Source organism: Staurois parvus, unplaced genomic scaffold, assembly GCF_062004578.1.
Source record: "Staurois parvus isolate SC_StPar_1 unplaced genomic scaffold, SC_StPar_1.0 ptg000218l, whole genome shotgun sequence".
NCBI lineage: Eukaryota > Metazoa > Chordata > Amphibia > Anura > Ranidae > Staurois > Staurois parvus.
In genome coordinates, this window is record NW_028318014.1 from 3,797,501 (window position 1) to 3,820,000 (window position 22,500).

A 22,500-nucleotide genomic window follows, 5' to 3' on the forward strand; every position below is an offset into this window, starting at 1 on the left:
GTGTTCTAGTCTCTCTACACTGTATCGAAAACTAAACAAAACACTCTAAGTACAAAGTATATAGCACAAAATAAGTAAACAAACATTATCCAGTAAACTTCTTGTTAAACTTCCTATCCCAGCACTTGCTAAACTAACCCCCCCTCCCCACCCCACCCCCCCCCCACACCCCCAAATTTGACATCTTAAGGAGGATTATAACACAGGGAAGTGCTTTGCCATGCTAGGCTACAGGCTGTGTCTTTCTGTTGGCTCCATAGGATGCTGCAAGTGAAAGGAGCCAATCTGAAACAGGAAACCAGGGGTCTTGGCACAGCGACAAGTGTCAGTAAAGGGAAAACATTTTTTGAGTTTTGGATAGTTTTTTTGAGTTTTTTTTATTGCTGTCTGAGCCCCCGTTAAGTAGATTTATCCTATTTATCCTTATGAAAAGTGAAAGTAAAAGAAAATACCAAATTTTGGGTACATTAGAAAAGGAATAGAGGGGAAATCATCCAATGGGGACACTAGTCCTGGTGACTCTGGTCACCCCAGGATTCTTTCACTTTGTAGGGATTTCCTGTCACTTCTTGTTTTGGCTATGGGACAGGAAGTGAAGGAAATCTACCCAATGAGACACAGAGGACAAAAAACTGACAGGGGTTATAACCCTCCCTTACTCTATCTAAAATGGCAAAAAAAAAAAGTTCTGCCTTTAGTTTGCAGAAAGCAAAAAACAGAAGTTTTAATATAATTTAATACCGGCCAATTATTTTGTTATCCCACTCAATTTGGCATACCTGGAGTTGAAAACAGTGTGAATAAATAAAACGTGTGTTTAAACTATAGTGAAAGTTGTCTAATCTAAACTTCACTCCTCACACTGCACCTCAAAGCATAGCTTCCTGTCCTATGGCTAGGTTACTATATTTCTGAACAAAAAGCAAAAATAACCACATTTTGGTGGTATTACTCATAAAGATGCATATTTCTCAGGTCTTCCTAAATGAACGGTTTTTAATCTGATAAAAACCAATCAATACAAAAAGTATGGATAGCATATCAGTCTTGTACAGTGACCGAGGGGAAAAAAACAAAACAAAATAAAACACACACACATTCACACCCTAGGAATATTTCAGGTTTTACCATCATAAAACTATCAGTGAATTTTAATTTTGTTTTACTTATACTGGTCAAAAAAACAAAACAAAAAGAAAACAAACTTTCCCTGCAAAATTATAATTTTGCTTTTTTTTTTTTCCCTGCAATTTAAAATAAACAAATACAAATGTATAAATAGACATCCCCTAACAGAAGGAAGGAACACCATTTTCATCAGTATTATATCCTTGACAAAATGTTTCTGCTTCTAGTTTAGTTATATTTTAAGTAAGCAGAATATTTGAAATGCATCATAACAGTTCAATTAACCTGTACATCTAAACAGAATATTCATACAGTGAACAGATTCAGCCACATACAGCAATTTACTGTAACTTTACTTACAGCATTCAACTCTGGGAAATTTGACTGCAGAGCAAAGTACTCCATGAAAGTTGCAAATCCTTCATTCAGCCACAGATCATTCCACCACTCCATGGTGACTAGGTTCCCAAACCACTGTAAAACACAAGAGATATAACAGAACATTTAATAACAGACATCAGCTGAATCAAAGTATGCTCATCAATATATGTTCATTAAAACAAACAAAACACCACATCCTTGTTCCTATGCTTAGCTGGTACCTTTCCATGTTTTTGCTTTACTGCTCATTCTCCTGATACAAGTCAGTTATCTTAACAAGTGTAAAGAGACCATCTGCAAATCTCTATATTTCAACCAAATATTTGCGTGACAAAAGGTCTGAAAGAACAAGCCTTTGGAAAAGTACAAAATAGATAAATAAAAATGGTGAACTACATAGCTCAAGTCTGACTCACATTCACCTCTTCTGCTCCCTTAGTGGTATGCCCCTTCGCTTCTTGTCCCCACCTTCCCTGCCCCCCCCATTTTTTCCCTCTCATTTTCCCCCCTTCTATGATCCATTTCCTCATCCCCGACTCCCTCCCTCCCTCTCCCCCCAAATAGATAAAAATCTGTGTGCAGTCCGGATCTGTTACAGTTGACTTGTACATACTCCTAATATTCACGCTATGATACTTTACGTAACAAGTGTCAAACAAGGCCCATGGCCCCCATCTGGCCCTCCAGGCCATTTCATGTGGCCCTCGCTCCCCTCCTGCAGCACCCCCTGTTCTGCCCTCACTTCGGCTCAACAGTCGAGAGGACAGAACTTCTACAGATCTTGTGCTTCTCTGTGCAGCCGCAGCACCCCTGCTTCCCCTGGTCTTACCATTCAGCAGCCTCCATCCCTCCTCTGGTCCTCCTCCAGATGCTGCACTTTCTGCTTGAACAAAATCCAATATAATCCCCCTGTGCATACAGGTGTAGCCCGTGCAGATAAAGACTCAAAGATCAGCTATAAACAATAATGGCAGGAAACAAAATAATGACACGTTTTTGTGTCAACAGATCTAGATTGGTCTGTGTATGGAACGTAATGTGTATACATCTGCCTGGGAGCTGAGAGTGTAACACATCTGATGTATGGCTCCCTTCTCCCTTTTGTATACAATGTCCGCTGTAAGGGTTAATTTGAGGTGGAGGAGGGTTGCTATAAGGGGAAGGTGAACTCGGTAGCATGTTTGAGAAAGGAGGATATGCCTCCAATATGTGTCACGTGACCAGACTATTCTTAGCTTTCTGTCATACAGAGTCCATCCTGATTGGTCTCTCTCCCTCCCTTTAAACAGGCGCTTGATACTTGTCTGCTGCCGGGGTGGCTGGAGGTGAGTGGCTCTACCAGTTCCCTTTCTCCCTGGGCTCCTATCCTGCACAGCAGGTTGCTGTTACACACAGAGCTCCTGGCAGTGTTCTTCATCTTCAGCTGGACATCAGAGGATCGTATTTATTATGGCAGGAGTAGCTCTTAGGATGGACATCATAGTGGATATGTTAAAGGAATGATTTATCTATTGATCATGTGAGTGCATTTTATGTTGTGTGTTATATCAGCCAAATAAAAGGTTTTATTGCGCTACCCTTGTTTTTTCATTTGCACTTTCTGCTTCCCAGCTCTGCCCCCAGATTCTTCCCTGCAGCAGCACAGGGTAAGAAGGGGGGGGGGGGGGGTGCACTGGGATGTAAGGGAGGGTAAGGGACTCTTGATTTCTGATAGTTCGGCTCTTGACATCTGATGTGAAGGGGACAGGGTGCTCTGGACATCTAGTCTTACAGATAGAACCAGTCCTTTCAAATGAAATGGAGTTTGACACCCCTGCCTTATGTGATCCAGTTCCTATATAGTAGACCTTTTCGGGAACCCAGTGGATTTCTGCTCTATGAGTAGCCAGCCTTTCTAATGCTATCTTGGTAAGTTGCTAATACCTGCAAATGTATATTTATACCAGCTGTTGTATTTTATGTATTCACTGTTACAACTTCAGCTGGAAGCCTTTTGAGACTGTATTGTACTTATTTGGAAGGATCACTTTGCAAATTGTATGAAGTCAATGCTTTATTTGTTTCACGCCTTTAAATATTTATTTATTTTTTTAAATACTGTATATGTTATGAAAAAACACCGCAATAATATATATGCGCACCTATAAATTTTGAAACAGCTATAGATTTGGATATTCAAAACATTGTAGATAGAGATATATATATATATATATATATATATATCTCTATCTATATCTCTCTCTCTCTATACACACACACACACACACACACACATCTCTTTTGGCCATATACTATGAAATAATTTCATATGATAAAAGTATGATTTCTTCATTACAAAAAAAAAAAAAAACACAGTTGCGGGTTATATAATCTGGTCTTGTATTGCAATATGTTATGAATTTTTAAACCGATTTTTAAATTGGAAATTCATTTGAAAACCTGCTATCCCACTCCAGTGCTCTATGATGCCATGAGTAAACACACAGACACACGCTTCATCACATGTTTTCACACAGAAATGGAATACGTCAAATCAGTTCTGTCATGGAGTGCATTAGGACTAACTCTGGCGCATATTGGAATGCACAGCAATATTTAGACTCCATACACAACTGTCGTAACAGTAGAAAATAGAGGCTGTTAGCACAATAATTATCTGACTAAATATCTATTTCTGTGAACCCAACTGGGCTTTAAATGTGAGTCCCATCTACTAAAGAAAATAATATCAGGTAATCAGAACACTTGCTTAGTTTTACCACAGAAAATAAATTCATGATCAGATTTCATTTCTGTCCTTAGTCCTCAAGTACACCCAACAGGTCATGTTTTCAGGAGTTCCTTCGCCTTGCAGACATTATTTAAATCAATTTGGATGGTTTGGCATTTATCACAGCTATTTTTCTAAGGGAAATTTTCAAAATATGATCTGTTGTGAGTACTTGAGGACTATGGTGGAGAAGCACTTGTTTAGCCCCATAAAACTGTTTTAACTGGTAACACAATCTTTTGTTAGGTTGTTCTCAGATCAACAGCTATCTGCCAAACAAAAAAAAAAAAGTTAGAAAGAGGTCTATCCTTCAATAGGGTTGTCGGGAGTGCAGTGAACTGCTGCATAACCCAGCAAGGAAAGCAATTCGTGCACAGCACATTTCTATATAGGTCTGTAACAGCCCAGTCATGCTTAACCTGATCACTGGTTCATTTATGGCTACAATAACTCTTCATACTGCAGAAAATTGCAGGATTACATGATTTACAATTGCCTATAAATTGTAAGGATACTTGATTTGGGAATACTGGGCCTTGTACATTTGTTTACCAAATTATAGGTTTACCTGATGTGCCAACTCATGGGCAATGACAATGGTGATGAGCTGTTTATCCATCAGTGAAGAGGAGTTCTCCTTGTAAAGCAGGGTGGTCTCCCGGAAGGTGAGGAGACCCCAATTTTCCATTGCTCCTGCCTGGATGTCAGGAATAGCTATAAGATCTAGAAATAAAGAATAATTACAAATATATCATAAATACCAGTGTATATGAATGTGGGCAATTAACGCATATTCAGTTGGCAAGTACATGAGGATTAAGTCCTGTACTAAACTGTGTCTGTTACAAATTTAACATATATTTTTACAAAGGTGACTTCAAACAAGGTCCATCTATAAGTCAGTCATCAAGGACAAAGTGTGTGCTAATGGTGGGTCAAGCCTGCATTAGCTTCTACTTGTGTTAATCTGAGAGCCACACAAAAGTTTGGAGGTCTTTAGCTATTGACTCTGAAGACAGTTGTCGACTTCTGCGCACTTCAGCACGTGCGGACTTCGCTCTGTCATTTTATGTGGCCTACCACTTCGTGGCTGAGTTTCTGCTGTTCCCAGTTGCTTCCACTTTGTTATAATACCACTAACAGTTGACCTCTCCAAATCATTGGATTCAGGTGTTCCAATCACCTCCATGGGCACAGGTGTATAAAATCAAGCACCCAGGCATGCAGACTGCTTCTACAAACATTTGTGAAAGAATGGGTCGCTCTCAGGAGCTCAGTGAATTCAAGCGTGGTACCGTGATAGGTTGCCACCTGTGCAATAAGTCCATCTGTGAAATTTCCATGCTACTAAATATTCAACGGTAAACGGTTAGTGGTATTATAACAAAGTGGGAACAACAGCAACTCAGTCACAAAGTGGTAGGCCACGTAAAATGATAGAGGGGTCAGCGCATGCTGAAGTGCGCAGAAGTCGCCAACTGTCTGCAGAGTCAATAGCTAAAGACCTCCAAACTTTGTGAGGCCTTCAGATTAGCACAAGAGTGCGAAGAGCTCCATGGAATGGGTTTCCATGGCTGAGCAGCTGCATTCAAGCCTTACATCACCAACTGCAATGCAAAGCAGCAGATGAAGTGGTGTAAAGCATGCCGCCACTGAAATCTAGAGCAGTGGAGACGTGTTCTCTAGAGTGACGCACCATGCTTCTGTCTGCCAATCTGATGGACGTGTCTGGGTTTGGCATTGTTAGAAGAACAGTACTTGCCTGACTACATTGTGCCAAGTCTAAATTTTGGTGGAGAGAGGATTATGGTGTGGGGTTGTGTTTCAGGGGTTGGGCTTGGCCCCTTTGTTCTAGTGAAAGGAACTCTTAAGACATCAGCATACCAAGACATTTTGGACAATTTCATGCTCCAAACTTTATGAGAACAGTTTGGGGATGTCCCCTTCCTGTTGTAACATGACTGCGCACCAGTGCACAAAGCAAGGTCTATAAAAGACAAGGATGATTGAGTTTGGGGTGGAGGAACTTGACTGGCCTGCACAGAGTCCTGACCTTAATGCAATAGAACACCTTTGGGATGAATTAGAGTGGAGACTGGGAGCCAGACCTTCTCGTCCAACATCAGTGCCTGACCTCACAAATGTGCTACTGGAAGGATGGTCAAACATTCCCATAGACACACTCCTATACCTTGTGGACGGCCTTCCCAGAAGAGTTGACGCTGTTATAGCTGCAAAGGGTGGGCCAACCCAGTATTGAACCCTATGGACTAAGACTGGGATGCCATTACAGTTCATGTGATTGTAAAGGCAGGCGTCCCAATACTTTTGGCAAAATAGTGTGTGCGTGTATATATATGTGTATATATATATATATATATATTTTTTTTTTTTTATTATTTTTTTTTTTTATGCAGACGCACAATTAAAAACTGTGCCCCAAGTTATACAGACACTTTCTGTAATATCCAACAATCTAGTTTAATCTTATAAATGTAAATCATATATATGGTGAATGATACTGTAAGGCACTGGGTAATGATCTAGTCACATACAGTATATGGGATTGTGCAGAAGGGAATTGGCAGAAAGACTCCATAGTTGCAAAGCTCCAATACTTCAGAAAGTAAGACCCTTTCTAAAATGCAACAAGAGTGTAAATTTGGAAACAAGTGAAATCTCATGATACATATTATATCCAGGAGAACCATACTTTACAGTCAAGCTGGTTAAATTGGACTAGACAAAGCACAATGATGAGTTCATTTCTATGTTTATGATAGCAAATTCCTGTGTTAGACTGACAGTATTGTGTCATCTCTCACAACCATTATTACCGCACACTGCTGGGCCTTCTGTCCTAATATTATTGTCCCATGTTCCCATGTAGGATAGATTTTAAAACGATCAACATTCACAAATACATTTTGTGTGTTAGAATATACTAGGTGGTTCTGCATTCTGATCACTGTACAATAAGTCTATAGAACTCAGAGTTGAGGGGTGATCTTGTAGCAATGTCTCATGCACCATCGTAAGGAAGTGGCCATCTCATTGACACGTGTTTATGGTGTTCTATATATAGTTTGTGCCAAATAAACATTTACTTGAAAGAGGAACTTAACTTTTTGTTAAATCAGCAAATAGTAATACCATAGCTGCTGACTTTTAAAACTCAGGTACTTAGCAGTTCCTGGGGTCCATCTGTCTTCCCGCAGACAGCTCTTCTTACCTCTGCGGGTCCCAAACGTTGCTATCTTAGATATGGGAGCCAGCCCAAAATGATTGCAGATTGTGCATGGGAAAGCTTGTGCGGCAGTTTTGGAAAGGTACAGCAGCCTCCATTTCATCCTTGTCAAGGCGAAAGTTGCAGAAGTGGGAGCTGATACTGATAAAAATTAGTACTCCCCTGCTCCCCCCCCCCCCCCCCAAAAAAAAAATCATTTAGCTCAATTGCAAGCTGGCGGGAGGGAGCCAACCAGCAGGACTTCACTTATATAGTGAAGTTTGGCTTTAATACAGAAATAGTTTCCAATCAATCCAATCCTGTACCAATGGGCACTTCTGCTGATCCCTTTCCCATTTTAGGCTGACCAAAGATCTTTAATTGTACAGACATTAAACTAGACACCCACAGAAGAGGAGAGGCCCATGACTGGAAGTAGTGATCGGAAACTGTGACTATACCAGGGAATCTACCTGGAGTGATTGAAATCCACAGCCAATTCAAATGTATATGAGAGTGAATAAATTGCCCATGGAAAGAAAAAATGCTGCAACTGATTTGGTTTTTCATCAGCAACTTTTTTTTTAATTAAGTTGGTGACGGGGTCTCTTTAAACCAGTGAACCATTCGATGCTTCAAATATGTGACAGACTCTCAAAGTGGCATATACAGAAATGGCATTCAGATTTCACGGCTCCAATGAAAAAGACCCACCTATATTTTTTCCCCTGTGCGCAACAGAATGATTTGCAACGTCAAACAGATGACAGCAAAATCTGATAAACATCTGCTGATTATCTCTGCTCATCAAGCCTACATCTCCTAGATCTCACGTACATCTTCATATTGGGAAACACATCATTAAACGCTGCGCAATCAAGTGAAGAACGTTTTCAATGTTCTCAGAGTGGGGAAAGGCTCGGTGGCATCATTGTGAACAAGGAACTAATCAAGGGATGTGATTATAAGACAACTGCTTAATGTGAACTAAATTAAATGTAATGCAAATATGATGCAAATGAATTACAGTATTAAAACAAACAAACACATTTGGCTTGCAGGGTTACTGGGCGTTGAAGGCATCTCTGAGGATTCCTAATCAGAAATTCACATCTAAACAATTTCTCCCTGGTGTTTATAGTGGGATAAAGGCAGAGCACACGGAGAGGCTGAGAAATCAGGGTAAAAATGTCTGATGTATGGAAATGCTATTTGTTATTGCAGGAGAAACAAGGAGTTCCATATTTACCATAATATCCTTATGGTCCTTTTCCTAGGACTGCACCAAAGCACAGCATTATTTGGCCTTTTTTACATTCCTGCCTTATTCACCTTATTGGCACTTGTGGTTAAATTAAACAGGAGTTCAGCAACTTAAGTTTCTTTTTCTGCACTCCATTGATAGTTCTTCATACAAAGCATTCTAATAACTTTCCACACCATAGGCCTACTCTGATATACACACATGTGTAAAATGTAATTATGGTGGAAAATAAGTATTTGGTCACCTACAAACAAGCAAAATTTCTGGCTCTCACAGACCTGTGCCTTCTTCTGTAAGAGGCTCCTCTGTCCTGCACTCATTACCTGTATCAATGGCACCTGTTTGAACTTGTTATCAGTATAAAAGACACCTGTCCAAAACCTTAAACAGTCACACTCCAAACTCCACTATGGCGAAGACTAAAGAGCTGTCAAAGGACACCAGAAATAAAATTGTAGACCTGCACCAGGCTGGGAAGACTGAATCTGCAATAGGCAAGCAGCTTGGTGTGAACAAATCAACTGTGGGAGCAATAATTAGAAAATGGAAGACATACAAGACCACTGATAATCTCCCTCGATCTGGGGCTTCACACAAGATCTCACCCCGTGGGGTCAAAATGATCACAAGAACGGTGAGAAAAAATCCTAGGACCACACGGGGGGACCTAGTGAATGACCTGCAGAGAGCTGGGACCAACGTAACAAAGGCTACCATCAGTAACACACTACGCCGCCAGGGACTCAGATCCTGCAGTGCCAGACGTGTCCCCCTGCTTAATCCAGTACATGTCCGGGAACATCTGAAGTTTGCTAGAGAGCATTTGGATGATCCAGAAGAGGATTGGGAGAATGTCATATGGTCAGATGAAGCCAAAATAGAACTGTTTGGTAGAAACACAACACGTCGTGTTTGGAGGAGAGAGAATGCTGAGTTGCATCCAAAGAACACCATACCTACTGTGAAGCATGGGGGTAGCAACATCATGCTTTGGGGCTGTTTCTCCGCAAAGGGACCAGGACGACTGATCCATGTGCAGGACAGAATGATTGGGGCCATGTATCGTGAGATTTTGAGTGCAAACCTCCTTCCATCAGCAAGGGCATTGAAGATGAAACGTGGCTGGGTCTTCCAACATGACAATGATCCCAAACATACCGCCCGGGCAACAAAGGAGTGGCTTAGTAAGAAGCATTTCAAGGTCCTGGAGTGGCTTAGCCAGTCTCCAGATCTCAACCCCATAGAAAACCTTTGGAGGGAGTTGAAAGTCCGTGTTGCCCAGCGACAGCCCCAAAACATCACTGCTCTAGGAGGAGATCTGCATGGAGGAATGGGCCAACATACCATCAACAGAGTGTGCCAACCTTGTGAAGACTTACAGGAAACGTTTGACCTCTGTCATTGCCAACAAAGGATATATAACAAAGTATTGAGATGAACTTTTGATATTGACCAAATACTTATTTTTCCACCATAATTTGCAAATAAATTCTTTCCGAATCAGCCAATGTGATTGTCTTTCTCATTTTGTCTCTCATAGTTGAGGTCTACCTATGATGCCAATTACAGGCCTCTCTCATCTTTTTAAGTGGGAGAACTTGCACAATTGGTGGCTGACTAAATACTTTTTTGCCCCACTGTATTTTAAACGTTGTGCTGTTGAGCCTAAAAAGGGGCCCTCATCTAATATACCCAGGATTGGGCATTTGTTATCATTGCTAGCCTTGTTGCTATATTTGTATGCTAGTGACTCTACCTGTATACATGCTCGTCAACTTAATTTACTTTATTGCGAACAACGGTACTGTGATTTATTCCTTAGTAAACATATGTAAAAGAAATATATTTGCAGGAAACAATACAAACCTAATTTTGAGATTGAATAGGGAATTCCAAAATATTGTGTATAAAACTCCAGCAGTTTCGCTGTTGCTTTCAGAGCGTACTGTGCCTGGTCGACCTTTTGTGGTACGGCATAGACAGATACCTGTTTATAAACAGACAAGAAAACATTGGACATTTCAGCTAGGTAGACCCATGTATGTGACTCTTGTCTGATAGTTCAAACAGGTACAATACCTTGGTCTCCATACACTGTGTGCATCAATAGAAACACACAGCCCCATAGTCTAGGATAAAAATAACTCCCCTACTCTGGCCTCCTCCTTCCCCTCCCTTCTCCAAGCTAACAGACTGACCGGAGACTACGCTGTCCACTGTTAATGCTTTCCTGAAAAGACTAGAGGTTCAAAGAAGCAGCACAGAGAGTAGGATTTCCACATATTACTTTTGGTACGTAAGGCAATGAATCACATTAATGGACTGAAAATTAGCACATGTAAAAGGAAGTGAGCAGAAGGGCTTCTAAATTCAGGATGAAATCTGATAAAATCAAGGAGGTGCTTTCAGGGCCTTGTAGATTCCTGCTTTACAGTACCGTTTGCAGTATACCAAGTTTGAGATACGTATTCAATTTGTATCAATTCAGGTAGGACTTTGCACTACACAAATCTAAAAGAGATTGTACAATCATTTTTAAAATTGTGTAGTGAGCTTAAAATGACACTTGCAGATTTTCTGCGAGTATTGAATAATATAGAATAACAATCTAATATTACACTGTATTTACCATTCCATTCATATGTAAATCTAAAGTTGTGAACTTTCATCTGCATATTACATCGGGTAAAGTAACCAAAAAGGCAAAAAAACTTTATTTTTTTCTCTTTTTTTTTGTTTTAGATAGAGTGGAGAGGAATTAGAACACCTGACAGGGTTTTATTGCTGTCTGCACTCCTGTTATGCTATCCATACACTATGCAAATCACTTTTCTTCAACCACAGGTTGAAGGAAAGAATTGCTGGATTCCCCCATCAACACAGTCATTGTTGATGGGGGAATCCCTCCCGCGGGGCTATTGTGTTCTGTTGGTGGGGAGCCTTCACTGGCAGAATACAATAATCACTGATAGCGTCTATTGCACAAAAAGGAACCCAGACAGGCTGGTAGTAATGAAGTTGATTGATAGATCGACTTAAGTACATCCAGCCTGCCCATAGATGGATCACAATTTGGCTGGTTCCTGCTGAATAGGCAAAATTTTGATCCATCTATGGCTGGCTTTAGGGAGATTCACCATCTCTCTTTGGCTTTCACTCTTGGTAATACCAGCAAACCAGGCAAATAAAGTCCTCAAAACAAGAATGATGGGAAATCCTCCAATGGGGACACTTGTTTTGGTGACCCTAGTAACAACCAGGGATTCCTTCTGCTTTCCTGTTTTGACTATGGGACAGGAATTGAAGGGAAATCTCCCATCATGGAAAGGCGGTTCCCTTCCTTACACTATCCAAAAGGAAAAAAAGTTTTCCCTTTAGTTCTACTTTAAACAAGCCTTACAAGTTAAAAAAAATTTAAATAAAGAAAACATTTCCCAATTAGTTGAATATACTTTATTAAGAACTTTGTCAATCTTAAAGCTCACCCACCAAACTGTAAAAGCCTGAGCAATTAATCATGACAGAGGTCCTAAACTAACTCTACTGCAACCCCCTCTCCCCCCACCCCAAAAAAACACCACCTTTCGCTCAAATTATACTATTGTGTACCATATATCTTAAGTAGTACTGGTTTAACACAGTGGACCTGGGGTAACCATTACTTACAAGAGTTCCATTTGTAACGATAGATGAATTCTTCATGTCGGACACAATGAAAGCGACCAGGTAGGTGCTCATTTTCACACTGGTTGCAAATTCATCAAGAAGCAGCCCATTTTGAAGTGTGGTTGTGCTGGTCTGCAAAGAAACAATTGGTTACCTTGTCTGACAGGTGTAGATTTGAAGAAACAATGCTTAGTAAAAGAACTGATACATCCCGAACATGGCTATGTTGGCAAGACAGTGGTCTAAATTTGAACAGCAATTGCAGTACCAGTCTGCATTACAGGGAAAGTGGAACGGTTTAATTAAAAAAAAAATGTTTCTCCTTGCCATAGTTCCAAACTCACCTTCCCACCTTGTTTATTTATTTTTTTAAAGTATTCCCATTCACTGTAGTTATCCTGTAGCCATTTGTTCCCTCAAGCAGCATAGATCACTGCTCCCACCGTCCAGAGCACTCGCTCCATGTCTACATTACAGATTAGAGTGCCTCCAAATCATTGCTTAGAACAGGGTTCCTCAAGAGTTCAATGGAATCCTAGGGTTCCTCCAAAAGATTGCTAAGGGGTTCCTTGAGCAATTAATACCTCTCCAGTTTCCACTGACATCAATGATCTTTTATTTGTAAGGGGGGTAATTCTTCTTAACGATCACAAGTGTAAGGAACATTCCTCCCACTGAGCATCACACTACTGTATCGTGAGTTGTAAATATAGTCATTTTTAGCAGGGGTATGCTGAGCATGGAAAGTTATTTTAAAAGTTCCCAAGTGTTGAAAAGGTTGAGAAAGCCTGGCCTAGGAGGACGCGCAGGGAGCTGAACTAAGCTGACTTATTTAAAGGACAGTTCCAATGTGCCTGCAGTGAAATTTAGGTTTGAATTTCTCTGCAGTACCTGCATCTACACAGGTTAGTGAGGGATTGTTTTAAAACGCTTGCTGAAAATATGCACAAGCTTGATTGTCCAGGCCGCAGAATCATTTTAAAGCAGAACTCTGGGATAAGCAAACATTTCCTAAATAGAAAGTCACGTGTATTTTTGCTTAAATTTTAGTGCACTTTGTGTATTTCTTTCTGATCCGAGCAGTAATGCAGTGTGAAAAGTTGCCTCTGTGCAGGAACTTCCTGTAATAAAGACCCATTACCGCTGCTCTCTCCTTATGCAGGGTGACTGGTCTCATCTCCACCTCCCCTGAAATTTTCTGCAGGCAGCCTGTAGTGGGTGAAGCCTGCTGAATCCCTCCCACAGCTGTGCACAGACTATGTACAGCACAGTGATCATGGCACTATTATTTTTACAAAACATCTGGGATTCCAAAGGCATTTAATAAATCCAACATGGATTTAAATGCATTGCGGATATTGAATAATATATTTCAATGAAAATGTTGTGCCTAGGGTCCAGCTTTAAGGTGATACTAAAAAACACATTGCTTAATTTACAGTATCCCTTCTCTTCTGTATGTAGATTATGGCTCTATAAATATTTTAATTAAAAAAACAACATCTAAGTACCTTTTTCCTAATTAAGGTACAACTGTCACATGGTCACAGTTGAATAAAAAAAAAACCAAACCAACAGTCTTTCAGATACAGAGTAAAAATAAATAACGTCAATATGTTTAAAATTGACATACAGATATACATTGCTCACAAAAATTAAAGGAACACTTTGAAAACACATCAGATCTCAATGGGGAAACATCTCATGCTGGCTATCTATACTGATATGGACTGGGTAATGTGTTAGGAATGTAAGGATGCCCCAGCGTGTGATGGAAATGAAAATTATCAACCTACAGAGGACTGAATTCAAAGACACTCTGAAAATCAAAGTGAAAAAAGATGCAGTAGGCTAGTCCATTTTGCTGAAACTTCATTGCAGCAATTCAAAATGGTATGCCATAGTTTGTATGGCCTCCACATGCTTGTATGTATGGCTGACAACGTTGGGCATGCTCCTAATGAGACGGATGGTGTCCTGGGGTATTTCCTCTCAGATCTGGACCAGGGCATCACTGAGCTCCTGGACAGTCTAAGGTGCAACCTGGCAGCGTCGGATGGACCAAACATGATAGCCCAGAGGTGTTCTATTGAATTTAGGTCAGGTGAGTGTGGGGGTCATTCAACGGTATCAATTACTTCATCCTCCAGAAACTGCCTGCATGCTCTCACCACTTGAGGCCAGGAATGTCATGCACCAGGAGGAACCCAGGACGCACTGCACCAGCGTAGGGTCTGACAATGGGTCTAGGATTTCATCCCGATACCGAATGACAGTCAGGGTGCCATTGTCTAGCCTATAGAGCTGGATCGCAATGAGGCTCAGGTTAGTATTGAGGGGGCTGGGGGAACGGCTGCACAAAGAAGGTTTTTCACCTTCATGCATAGAATGCATGAGGGTAAAAAAAAAACCAAACAAAAAAAAAAAAAAAACCCAACAACCTTCAGCCATTACAACCACTAATTCTCCAACATGCTGCGAAAATGAAATTTCACTTTTGATTAAACCATTAAAAACATTAACTATACTTAGCCTTAATACTCTATATAAATCGCACTGTTAAGCATTACTCCACTCAATTACTGTTTAAGAAAATCGTTAGGAATTACACGGCCAATTTTAATGCAAATGGACCTCAAGGGACTAACATTATCATTCCTGGTTAGAATTGGTTTGTCTCATGTTCTAGTTATCTGTCAATTGTCCTCATCACTGACTTACAGGCACGTAATGAGCAGATTTCCTGATAAGAAGCATCTGAATATAAAAAAAAAAAACCAACATAAAATAAATCGTTACTCTCAAAACATAATAGTGGGAAGTTTGTAAAGCAGGCATGTCGAACTAAAATATACTAGTGGACACAAGTGACTGGAATAAATCATTAAGGGGCTACATGTTGTCTAAGTGTCAAGCCTACTTACAGTTGCAAGAAAAAGTATGTGAACCCCTTGGGATTACATGGAGTTTTGCATGAATTGGGCATAAAATGTGCTCTGGACGTCATCTAAGTCACAACAATAGAAGAACACAGTCTGCTGAACATAATACTACACAAACATTAGATGTTGCCATGGTTTAATTGCACATAACATGTAAACATTCACAGTGCAGGGAGGAAAAAGTATGTGAACCTTTGGACTTAACTGGTTGACCCTCCTTTGGCAGCAATAACCTCAACCAAACATTTCCTGTTGTTGCAGATCAGACCTGCACAACGATCTGGAGTAATTTTGGACCACTCCTCTTCACAAAACTGTTTCAGTGTAGCAATATTCTTGGGATGTCTGGTGTGAATCGCTCTCTTAAGGTCATGCCACAGCATTTCAATCGGGTTGAGGTCAGGACTCTGACTGGGCCACTCCAGAAGGCGTATTCTGTACTGTTGCAGCCATTGTTTTGTTGAATTACTTGTATGTTTGGGTCATTGTCCTGTTGCATCACCCATCCTCTGCAGAGCTTCAGTTGGCGGACAGATGGTCGTACATTTTCCTGCAAAATGTCTTGATAAACTCTGGAATTCATTTTCCCATCAATGACAACAATCCGTCCAGGCCCTGAGACAGCAATGCAGCCCCAAACCATGATGCTCCCTCCGCCATGTTTTACAGTGGGGATGAGGTTTTGATGTTGGTGTGCTGTGCCTTTTTTTCTCCACACATAGTGTTGTGTGTTCTTCCCAAACAACTCAATCTTGGTTTCATCTGTCCACAGTATATTTTGCCAGTAGTGCTTTGGAACATCCAGGTGCTCTTTTGCAAACTTCAAACGTGCTGCAATATTCTTTTTGGACAGCAATGGCTTCCTCCGTGGTGTCCTTCCATGTACTCCATTCTTGTTTAATGTTTTCCTTATTGTAGATGTGTCAACAAAAATCTTAGCATGTGCCAGAGATTTCTGTAGGTCTTTAGCTGACACTCTGGGATTCTTTTTTATCTCATGCAGCATTCTGCGCTGTGCTCTTGCAGTCATTTTTACAGGACGACCACGCCTAGGGAGAGTAGCAACAGTGCTAAACTTTCTCCATTTGTAGACAGTCTGTCTTACCATGGACACATGAACATCAAGGCTTTTGGAGATACTTTTGTAACCCTTTCCAGCTTCATGCAAGTCAACAATTCTTGATTGTAGGTCTTCTGAGAGCTCTTTTCTGCGAGGCATGGTTCACATCAGACAGTGCTTCTTGAAACCAGTAAACCCAAAACAGGTGTGTGTTTCACACATCCAATATCATCACACTGATTGGAGTCAAGGTTGGCTCACTCCTGGCTCCAATTAGCTCTGGGAGAAGTCATTAAGCTAGGGCCTCACATACATTTTCCTCCCTGCACTATGAATGTTTACATGTTATGTGCAATTAAACCATGGCAACATCTAATGTTTGTGTAGTATTATGTTCAGCAGACTGTGTTCTTCTATTGTTGTGACTTAGATGACGTTCAGAGCACATTTTATGCCCAATTCATGCAAAACTCCACGTAATCCCAAGGGGTTCACATACTTTTTCTTGCAACTGTAAATCACCTAACACTAATACTAATCTAAAAATGTTTTTTTTTTTTTTAATCTTAACTAAAATATATTGCCCCTGACTTATGATTATAAGTTGACCGTTGACCCTAACCATGACTTTTTTTCTTGTATATATACATGCTGTTCTTTGTTTACACTTTTCTCCTCTAGCAAAGAGAAAACAAAAAACATAAAAAAACAAAAAAAACACAGGGGAGGGCCGTACAGTGACAGATCAATGTAACAGCCAATCAGAGGCTATCACAGCAATCAGGTGATTGGGAAATGGGACGTGAAGCCACATGTGTAGTCAGTAGGAAGGGGTTAAAACAGGACTCCAGTTAACGGATAGTACCTAGGCCCAGTTTTTCATGGTCTGCCTGAGAAAGGTAGGCTAGGAGATGTAATCGGTCTGCTGAAGGCAGGTGAAAGCCTTTCCGCAGTCTAAACTTCCTCAGTCATCACTCACTCAGACTGTACATTGTAACTTTATGGCAGCTAAGAAAAAGAAGTGAGGGACGAGTTGTAGGAGACATCATGAGTACACACTTTCAGGAACACAGACAACTATGCAGATACCAGGATATATAGAATTTTGTCATCCCTGGATGACATGCTAATCCAGGAAGTACACAGACACTGTATACTGCCTGAATAAAGTAGCACTGACTTTATGGTGAAAAAAAGGTAAGCAGAGGGCAGTACTGTGATCTCTGTTTGAGATCATGACTATCTGTAAGTCTTACACTTTACATAGCATGCATGAAAAAAAACAAAAAAAAACAAAAAAACACAACACCAATGATGGCTGTGCAAGAGCACACTAGGGTCCACACTGCAGCGCGACTGGTCACCCACTGTGTCCACTGGACACAGTAGAAGACCAATTGTTGTACTGGTCCAGCCCTGGTACCATGTGATTGCTATGACCAATCACAGCGATCACATGACAGTTGGACACAATAAATGGGTTTCATTCATAGCCATTCATTGTGTACTATTCTGATGATCTCTGGAATTTGGTCACAGTGATCACATGGTACAGACAGGGCCAATCACAGTGCATCTGTACCATGTGATAGCTGTGCTCAATCACAGCTATCACAATAGTACAATGCCAATGGATGGATGCCATTCATAAAACAAGAGATCATTACAGTTATAAGCAATCATGGTGTGATCACTTCCCCAGATTGGTAGTGTCACAATTCACAGTAAAAAAAATTAATAAAATATATTTTTCTTTTTACATACTGTCACCAGTCAGTATCCCTGATCACTGCCACACCAGTCATATAATAATGCGGTACTGCTCTGGTGACAGTAATTTATGTTCCAAAAAATTATCACCAAAAAAAAAAAATTATTACAACTTAAAAAACTTTCCATGCCTTTTACTAAATACCACAGACTGTCTGCTTTCCAAAAAGAAGGCATTTGTACTGCCCTGGCATTTTAGAGCCTCAGGAAGTGAGATAGGCCAACTGTACATCAGGACTGATAAATTAAAAACACACACACTTAAATACCACGAAAAGAAAGCTTTAACTGTCCAAAAAAATATAAACATTTCATTTGGATACTGATATATGTTACATGACTGAATATTTGTCAAATAGTGTGACAGTGCTGAAAGCTGAAAATTGGCCTGGGCAGGAAGGGGGTGAAATTGTCCAGCATTGAAGTGGTCAATGAAATTATTATATAAAAAAAAAAAAAAAAAAAAAAATTTAGCTTATGCTAGGTCCATGGCTTTTTTTTTTTACCCTTTCGCTGCCATGTCCGCATGTTGTATGGATCTGACAGCAGGGGATTTTCTACACACATTCCTGCTGACTGCAGCATCTGACAAGCAGACTCCTTTGTGTGTACATCTGACAAGCAGACTCCTGCCTGTCAGATGCCTCCAGCAGCACCCGATTGCTTCCACATCCTCCAATAGCAGTTTCCCCAAGCAGCATGGCCAGGAAAGAATGTATTGCAATGCGATCTGCATTGCATTACATTTAGTGAAGCACAGGGGAGACATCCTGGATGTCTCATTAAAGTTGACCTGTAACCAAAAAAATCATCACTTTTTGTCCCCTATGTGATGAAAAAACAAAAAAAACACAAGTAAAAAATTAAAGTTACACCTATGCATAAAAAAAAAGATCCCCCCCCACCAAAAAAGTCTGAGACCGAAAAATGCATGTGCCGAGTGCGCCTTCGCATGAAAACATCGATTGCGATACAACGTTACTTATCGCTGTGCAGCCAGAGTTAGATAAATAAATTGTAGCACCAGGCATACTCTGTAAAGCTAAACTGAAGACCTGTAGGGGACTTTTAAAAAGTGTAGAAAATATAGGGTATTATTATACAGCATTTATATAGCGCCAACTGTTTGCGCAGCACTTTACAAAATGAAGGCAGACATTACAGGTTCCAATACAACTTGGTACAAAAGGAAATCAGAGGACCCTGCTATTTCATGTGTGTTGCAAATTTAAGGTTTTACATGTTAGGTATCCATTTACTCGGTGCAACCTCGTCATAAATTTTACCAAACAATTGGATAATTTATTGCGTTTGTGTGCCCTAAAGTTAACTTGTATTGTGTATAATTGTATATAATGTATTATTAAAGGAAATTTAGCATTTCCTAGACCTTTGTGGTAATATCTTGTAGCATAAAAAAAAATTCAAACTCCCACTATAATCTCTATGGTGTCTGTTTTCCAAAAATATATAAAATGTTTTAGGGGTTTATGCAATCTTCAGGCCGAAAATTATTTTTTAATCATGAAAAAAACCCCCCAAAAAAAAAAAAAAGTCCCCCCCAAAAAAAAGCAAAAACGGCTCTGGTAGGGAAAAGGACAAAAAGCAAAAGAAATAACTTTGATCAATGTATACTTGTGTACTAAATATAAATTGATAGGATGATAATCTTATTTTTCCATGTAGGTAATATCTGTTTTTTATATGATATGGATACAGAAATGTAGTCATACGCGTGTTGTCACATCTGTGCTAAGGGCTCTATTGAATATATAGCAATATGTTTTATGATTGAAAAGCTCTTAAATAACACATTTCCTATATATTCAATTTAGTAAATAAATAGCACAAGCTAATAACTGCCCACTTCAAAATATTTTTCAACTTTTCTACTATTTTTTGTTTTACTATATCTTGGTGTCTTATAGTAGGCATATAAGCTTTGATAATAGATCAATTTCTTTTCCAATTGATCACTCCAAATAAGGGGAAAAAAAAAACAAAAAAAAAAAAACGAGCTGTAGTCGACAACCCATTCACTTGACGTGACACATATATGAAGTGGATTTAGAGTCAGAAGTTACAATCATAAGTTATTGATCACATCTTTGTTTTCACCATATAAATCTCATAATCAGATTGAAAGCCCTAAGATCAAATTCTTGACCAAAACATTTCAGCCCTATCTAATCAATGCAACACAGTGGACAGTTTTCAGCCCTGGCGAATCAAATCCATTCTAAAATTGAACAGACAGGGAAGTTGTGCCTAATCAACGATTTTATTCTTCGATCAATGTGTGATTTTATCAAATCGCAAAGTGGATATGGCCACGTTTACACAACGTACACAATAAAAAGTCTACAGTTGCATTATGGCAATAAAACATTTTATTTCTTATTCAGCCACGATATCCCAAGAAAGAAGATTGTTCACATGGGAGCAGATATTTGAATTGTTTAGACATTGGCATCCAAAGATAGTCGCCAATAAAACTCTAAAGAGTTTCTTCTCTAAATTGGTCAGCCAAACTTACAGTGTAATGCAAAGTTATATAGGTCTTTATGTGATAGATAAAAGTTTTTTCGTTAAATCCACCCACTCTAAATATCAAAATCACCAGGGGATTAAAAACATTAAAAGCCTATAAGCCCCCAACACTAGGACAAGAGAGAAACAAGATTACCTTGGGCATGTTTGATAAAGCAACATGAGTTTCAGTTCTTTTGATCTTCACTTGGAATGTAGATTTAAATGCTGGTTCATCAAAGCATGGAAAAGCTGTTCTTGCTGAGAGAGGCTCGAACTGTGTCGCTGCAAGCCACTTTTTGCTCCTAAACATGAAAGTAAACATTAGCATAACATCTTCCCATATCCCTGTTTAGTCTGATAACAGCTATTGTAGCACAGGTCACATTACTGGAAGTGCTAACATTCAAGAGGCATTAGGCCTGTTTGTTTTCTAACAGGACATTATTAGACTAAAAAACATCTCGAAGAGCTCATACTTCCTTTTACTGCTATACCAACATGTACAATGAAATTAGTGATGTGTACACAAGCATACTGTTGATTATTTTTCAAAGTGTCAGTGTAACTACAACACATGTTCAGTGAGCAAATATTGTTCTGTTACAATATTTTCATATATACACACACACACACACACACACACACACACGTGAAACTCAAAAAATTAGAATATTGCGCAAAAGTTCATTTATTTCAGTAATGTAACTTAAAAAGGTGAAACTAAAATATGAGATAGACTCAGTCCCCAAAACGTTTGAATGGCTTTTTCCTGACAATCCTCTCCAGGCTGCGGTCATCCCTGCTGCTTGTGCACCTTTTTCTTCCACACTTTTCCCTTCCACATAACTTTCTATTAATGTGCTTTGATACAGCACTTTGGTAACATCCAACTTCTTTTGCAATTACCTTTTGAGGCTTTCCCTCCTTATGGAGGGTATCAATGATGGTTTTCTGCACAACTGTCAGGTCAGCAGTCTTTCCCATGATTGTGATTACTACTGAACCAGACAGAGACCCCTTTGCAGGTGTTATGGCTTAATTAGCCGATTAGAGTGGGACACTTTGAGCCGAGAATATTGCACCTTTTCACAATATTCTAATTTTCTGAGATTGTGGATTTGGGGTTTTCATGAGCTGTAAGCCATAATCATCACAATTATGACAAATCACGGCTTGAACTATCTTGCTTTGCATGTAATGGGTCTCTCATATATTAGTTTCACCATTTAAGTTGCATTTATGAAATAAATGAACTTTTGCACGATATTCTAATTTTTCGAGTTTCACCTGTATATTACATATATACACACACACATTATAAATATAATACACACACATATAATACACACAAGCACATATATTTTTTTTTTCTCCCTTTTTTTTTTTTTTTTTTACAGTATCCTGGATCAATGTGTCCTAACATAGGCCACCTATACACTGCATTGATTTTTTGATCTGTCTGAGCAAACTGATAGATTATGCTGGAGGTGAGGAACATGCCAGCAATGAGAAACACTAAAAGAACAAATTACACACTCAATAAGCATTTATGGCTGCCCACATGTACATACTGTATACCATTAGTAATATTGTTAACTTTTTTTTTTAAACAATTTACATAAACACAGCTGTAGACTAGATATACAATATATTGCCAAAAGTATTGGACGCCTGCTTTACAGACACATGAACTCTAATGGTATCTCAGTCTTAGTCCATAGGATTAAATATTGAGTTGGCCCACCCTTTGCAGCTATAAAC

At 39.6% G+C, this 22,500-nt stretch overlaps 1 protein-coding gene across 1 annotated transcript in view; it reads right to left on the reverse strand.

The window, feature by feature from the left end:
• LNPEP (leucyl and cystinyl aminopeptidase) overlaps positions 1 to 22,500 on the reverse strand; it is a 155,783-nt gene that overhangs the window by 68,674 nt on the left and 64,609 nt on the right. Inside the window, exons 3-7 of the mRNA XM_089679123.1 lie at positions 20,894 to 21,041; positions 12,436 to 12,567; positions 10,636 to 10,756; positions 4,848 to 5,002; positions 1,489 to 1,602 (exon numbers count right to left, since the gene is read on the reverse strand). Coding sequence (XP_089535249.1) covers positions 1,489 to 1,602; positions 4,848 to 5,002; positions 10,636 to 10,756; positions 12,436 to 12,567; positions 20,894 to 21,041 — 670 coding nt within the window. The remainder of the gene's footprint in view (positions 1 to 1,488; positions 1,603 to 4,847; positions 5,003 to 10,635; positions 10,757 to 12,435; positions 12,568 to 20,893; positions 21,042 to 22,500) is intronic.